General features: G+C 39.9%; 1 protein-coding gene across 2 annotated transcripts; it reads left to right on the forward strand.

Moving 5' to 3' along the window:
* Nucleotides 1-668: 668 nt before the first annotated feature.
* Nucleotides 669-6,006, forward strand: LOC117461273 (CMRF35-like molecule 8). 2 transcript variants are annotated; one of them, XM_034103088.2, is made up of 6 exons: nucleotides 669-762; nucleotides 983-1,318; nucleotides 1,417-1,590; nucleotides 2,055-2,150; nucleotides 2,244-2,344; nucleotides 4,490-6,006. In XM_034103088.2, exons 1-6 carry the CDS (start codon nucleotides 702-704, stop codon nucleotides 4,763-4,765), a joined length of 1,044 nt encoding a protein of 347 aa, XP_033958979.1. In that variant the 5' UTR covers nucleotides 669-701; the 3' UTR covers nucleotides 4,766-6,006. The 2 variants fall into 2 exon arrangements, with proteins under 2 accessions (XP_033958979.1, XP_033958981.1); XM_034103090.2 differs by having other exon boundaries at nucleotides 2,244-2,287.

Genomic DNA, 6,006 nt, shown 5'->3' on the forward strand with positions numbered 1-6,006 from the left:
AGAAACGATATCTTGTTGTGTTTCTGGTGAGAGTTAGGCATGGGGTATGGGATTTGTTTTCTCAAGTTGTTAGATTCATTTTAAATCAATTATGTATTTGTTCAAAACCTTTTTTCTTTTGTAACTTTATAAAAACGAGATGGTGTTAGACACTGAAGCGTGTGTGAGTTCATCTGGACATGTTGACAGGCTTCAGAGTCAAGATCACACCGTGGTTTTGAAGTGACAAGTCCCGCCCCCACCCCCAATCGTTAGTACTTTCTGCACTTGCTGTTCTATCTGTTTGAATTCTAAATGAATAATAGTTTCCTGTGTTACTTCCTTTTCCACCAACACAGTCTTTTGTGTGTGTGTGTGTGTGTGTGTGTGTGTGTGTGTGTGTGTGTGTGTGTGTGTGTGTGTGTGTGTGTGTGTGTGTGTGTGTGTGTGTGTGTGTGTGTGTGTGTGTGTGTGTGTGTGTGTGTGTGTGTGTGTGTGTGTGTGTGTGTGTGTGTGTGTGTGTGTGTGTGTGTGGGGGGGGGGTGCGCGTACGTACGTACGTACGTACGTACGTACGTACGTACGTGCGTGCGTGTGTGTTTGTGTGTGTGTGTGTGTGTGTATTCAGAGGAAAGGGTGGAGCTTTAAGGTTTAGAGGAAGGGAAATGCTTTGAAATACTCTACGGACCGTGGTCGCCTGACCTGATTATTAACGTGCCTTTATGTTCTTCATCATCATTTTCACCATGATAAACATCTTTGCCTACTCTTGTCTTCTTTCTGGTGAGTTCATTTTGTATTATTCTCTGCTGTTTGATTTTTTGTTTATTTACTAAATACGTAATTGAGTAGTTATTTTTAAAAAAGTCAAATGTTGTCGATACAAATAGTTAATTCAACCAATGTGATAATCAATGTACACATTTGACTTCATTTGAGCATTGACACTGAGATACCAATAATACAAAATGTTTAATAATGCTTCCTTTATTTCCACTTGTAGCTCTGAGTTTTGTGGAGATGAAGATTCTCAACATAAGAGGCTGTGTTGGGGAAAGAGTGAGGTTCAAATGCTCAGACTGGAACAATGTGTTTGGTGTAAAATATAATGATAAGTACTTTTGTAGAAGTCCATGCATCGCAGACAAACACGTCATCATCAAAGCAGCATCTGGAAAGACTACACAAGGAAACAGAATGGAAATATTTAACACAGGAAATAATTTATATGTGACCTTCACTAATCTGAAAAAGTCTGACGCTGACACATATTACTGTGGAGTGAAGAGGAATGGTCTTCCTGACCCATGGATAAAGGTGGTTCTTAAAGTTACAGATGGTAAGTTGATGCTCTTTAGTTTAAAATCAATCCTTGATAAAAAGTAATAACTGTTCAAATAGTTGTGAAATGAATGTACTTTGTGTCATCATTTCCAGCTGCGTGTTACGGTCCCAAGAGAACTCCAGAAACAGTGGACACAATTACAACTCTGCCACCAGCAGTGTCAAACAGCTCCACTCTGCCTTCAAACAGCTCAGATAATATCACCGATGTGTCTGCATCGAACACGACCACTACGACAACTACTCCACCAGCAACACAAGAAGCCGGTAACACAATGCACTTATTTGAACTTACACAAATACATATACCTATTACGTGTATATGGAGATTTTAATGTTAATTGAGATTGCAATTTTTATTTAAAATAATGGGTCCAGTACATCAAGGTGGTGAATACTACATAAGGAAAATAACGCTTGTTTGATGAGTGAAAATATACATATGTGGCCTAATCATTTCCTCTCTGCTTTCCAAATGTGAAAGAATGATATAATGGTAGACCCAATATCTTGATACGATGATAAAACAATGTTATGTTCAATTAGTGAACCTCATGCATTCCACCTTAGTGAGGATCCTTTGAATACAACATGTTCTTTTGACATTTCTTTGACGTGTCCTAAATATATAAAAATGAATGAATTGTCTATATAATATATATAAAGATCAGTATGTCCAAGTGTGATCAAGCTTCTCTCGTGTATCTTCCTCTTTCTCTGTCTTTGTTCAGGGAGCAAACCATATTTGATCATCGGGGTCATTCTCTTAATAACCTTACCGATGGTGTTACTGAAGTTTATGAGCAAGAAGACGATGAAACAACGGAGTAAGACCCACAAGCCAACACACATTGTGTATATGTGAATGCACCAGTAAAGCTTCCACAAGACATATTAACTAATGTTATATGTGTTTGCAGAAGTTGTTTCAACAGCTGTAATGCCACTGGAAGACGCACAGGAGGTGAGAGTTGGAGGGCAGATGGTTTCAGTTTGCTTCACGACAGAAACATTCCCCTGTGTGAGGCTCAAGCTTTTCTGTTTCACCTTTGGCATTCATTTCATATTTCTTACGGTACGTCCACACAGCAGCTTTTCAAAAATCTTGAAAATCTTGGAGCTGGGCGTGTCTGACAGCTTGGGGAGTTTTTGCGAGCAACGCGACCAACAACCAATCACATGAATCTCCCGCCCCCGATATACAAAGCAAAAAACCCCGGGGATTTTATGCGAGCAATATATATATATATATAAACTCCCCAAACAGGCGAAAACCTACCAGTTTCACCCACTGTCTCTGCCACCTCCCTCCATGCCTGGTTCCTCCGGTTTGTATCCCGTTAATAGTTCTGGTCGTAAAGAACCGGGTGATTTGCTACCGTAATTTCTCATTTGGAATATGAGGAAATGAACTGCGGTCTGGTTCTCCCTGCTTACACGCGGTTTGATTGGCTAGCGCTTCTACTGTCAGATTTGCATAAACGTGTTTGATTGGCTGACGCTTCCAGCTCAGCTTCAAAAGTTGAACATTGCTCAACTTTTGAATCCTGGACATCCTGGAAATCTTCGCTTCGCTCCCCCACAATGCAGTTCGGCAAAAAGCGAGGCAAAGTGACGTCATCCCCATTCAAAGTCAATGGGCAGAGAAGCGTTGGAAGCGGTGGAAGTTTCTTCTGAAGCTGCTGTGTGGACGTACCGTAAAGCTGCTGTGTGGACGTACCGTTACTTTAATGCCATTTAGGACACCTTTTTCGTTACTGAGCTCAGCATTGCTAACAAAAAGAACACCTAGGACATCAGGTCTTTTCATTAAAAGACAAGGATCCTTGGTACAAAACAACACTTCCCTTTGCTTTCCCTACTGTAGGGAAAGTGTAGTAATACAGAAGATGCTGGTGGACAAAATGTGTTCTGCGAGGTTCTCTTTATGAACCTTGTGAGGCAAGCGTAGCAGTTTAAACCAGACAGCGGTTTTACACTGTGAGGTCTGACACTTAAAGCCCACATCTGTTCACCCCAGCTGACTCTAGCAACCACTTCATTCGAGTCAGACAGGAAATCAGGCTGCATCGTTGTGTGGCTGAAAGCAACTGGATCAAACATTAAATGACTGGAGATCTATCAAAAGAACTGCTGATGAATGATGAATACGTATCGTTACATTTGTATGTCCTGCCTAATATTATTACAACACTATTTATATTATTTTACATATCATTGGCTGTTGTTAGGATTATACTGTATCATCAATCTTTCACAAAGCTAGAAACGGTATTCTCCTGTCACACACAATCAGCAGTCTGAGGAAATCATTTATGGACTTTTCTTGATCAGCATTCTGTATATAACATTCAAACATACAAAGTAAGGTGGAAATAATTAGGTGACTTGCTCTGTTTTAAGCATGCAACGCTGTTTATGATTTGGTCATCACAGCACTATCATGTGTTACATGTAAAATGTTGAATACAAAATATCTTGTGAAATTATATGCCATTTCAAGAATTTTTGGTTTTGCCAATATAGAGTACCAAAGTCACGCGTCCTAAAACCCGGAAGTAAGCTGCGCATGGGTTCCTTCGACAAAAAAGCAATGCAATTTCTCCATAGGATTTTGGATAATAGCTGGCAATAAGGTCTGTGGTTGAAACACATCACGTTTTGTTCAGTCGGATAATATCCACATGTCTACCCTACTTTTATAATTTTCGAATCATAAATATAATCGATAGATTTATGATCGATAGATTTATGAGGAGATTATCCGACTGAACAAAACGTGATCCGTCTCTTAAATATGTTTCAACCACAGACCTTATTTCCAGCTATTTTCCAAAATCCTATGGAGAGATGGAATTGCTTTTTTGTCGAAGGAACCCATGCACAGCCTACTTCCGGGTTTTAGGACGCGTCACTGTGGCACTCTATTGTAAATTGCAATGACAACATACAATAATGGGGTTCATTGCCATAGTGTAGTTAGTGTTGCTTTGCTGTCCTTGATTGTTTCTGGATTTCAGGAATTACCTCCTGAAGAGATCAGACTTGTACTGGGTATTTGTTATGTGAACAACCAACTGTAGCGGTGTTAAGAATGTGGTAAAATCAGATTTACTGACTTCAGATCTCTGTTTTACTGTTTTTTTCTCCCTGTTTCTAATTCAAGGAAGCTGAATATGATGAAATCAGACGTGAAGAAGCGACTGACCTGGACAGCCTCTATGCTAATAATTCCTTCCTCCAAGATATCGGATCAGCAGCCGCTAGGTGTGAGACGGATTCAAGGGGGCCGTGTGCAGAGAGCAGAGACAACGTGCTGTATTCTGTTGCTCAGCTACCCAAAGACCAAATGAAACCCACTGGGCAATCACAGCCAAATCAATCTGAAAGTGCAGAAGATGACTCTTTCTACGACCTGGCTCAAGTACCCCAGGCACCCTGAAGGAGGCCACTGTGGGAAATGCATAAAAAGGAACTTTTATGATTACACATTTGATTAGTTTTGAATAAAACAGTAGACATATAATGTAATATAGGACATATATAAGGCAGGATAGACGAGTAAATGAACAAGTTAGTATCTGTGCACATGGTCCAGCCTTACTTAAAAAATAATGTGAGACATCTAGAAAGAGTTGCGGTGTATCTGCCTCTGCTCCCATCATGGATACGGTTCAACCGCAGAGCTCCGATGAGAGGAAGACTTTTCCCCCAGAGGCAAATCAATATAAAGTCCACAAATATTCCACTTTAACAACTCAAACTGCACTTCTTAATACAAATCTATTACTATACAAATGTGAGACACTGTCAGTCCACTTGTTTCTCATTATAATATTCATATATGTATTCTTACATAAGTGTAAAGTTATATGTGTCTTGTTCTTAACTCTGACTTCTACATAAGTTGCTTTCTTGCAAACTAGTAGAGTCTCTGAAGTAGAACTGAAGCTTTGTGATATGTGACCTACTTGTGTTGTCTTTGTTAACTTGCAGGATATTGCATGATTGCGCATACAACCCTTGTGTTCAAGTGAAACTAAAAGTAATTGTTTGGAGAAAACTGAATGTTCTCTTCTAATATCAGAGTAGCACATGATAACAGAGGCCCTATGTAGCTGTGTGCGTAGCCGGATGTATGACTACATGGATGACGCTTATGAGACACAGTGTTGAAGTTATGATAGCTATGCTCCTAAGATTGGCATGATGACACAGCCCCTGGAGAGACATATGACTGTCATGTGTATTGCTTACGCAGGCCTTAGCTAATCTGAATTAATGTCAGAATACTGCTTTGAATGAGTATTCTTCCATCTAGTTGACTGTCACACCCTCTCTTATAAGTATACCTTATACCTTATGACTCTACCCTAGAACTATTTGTCCCACGCAGCCCTGTGTGTGATGACTACTTCCATTCTTGCAAGGATAATAAATACATGTATCCTGATATTGAAGACCAATATTTTTCTAACAGTAATGGTTTAAAACGTTTGTAGATCTATTAGGGGTGTAACGGTACACGTACCCGTACCGAAATTATTCGGTACGGGCCCTTCGGTTCGGTACACGTGTGTACCGAAGTGTACCGAATGAATATAACGTTAAACGTAAAATATTGAGAACGTGAACAACTTCTTGGAAGTAATCTCAGGTGCTGCGTCGCAGCATTCAGAGTAA

The sequence above is a fragment of the Pseudochaenichthys georgianus genome, chromosome 16 (genome assembly GCF_902827115.2).
Source record: "Pseudochaenichthys georgianus chromosome 16, fPseGeo1.2, whole genome shotgun sequence".
Lineage (NCBI taxonomy): Eukaryota > Metazoa > Chordata > Actinopteri > Perciformes > Channichthyidae > Pseudochaenichthys > Pseudochaenichthys georgianus.

Coding starts and splice junctions, on each gene's coding strand:
- LOC117461273 (XM_034103088.2), top strand. CDS start 702: ATGTTCTTCATCATCATTTTCACCATGATAAACATCTTTGCCTACTCT. Junction 1,319..1,416: donor GGTTCTTAAAGTTACAGATG/GTAAGTTGATGC, acceptor CATCATTTCCAG/CTGCGTGTTACGGTCCCAAG. Junction 2,151..2,243: donor GAAGACGATGAAACAACGGA/GTAAGACCCACA, acceptor ATGTGTTTGCAG/AAGTTGTTTCAACAGCTGTA.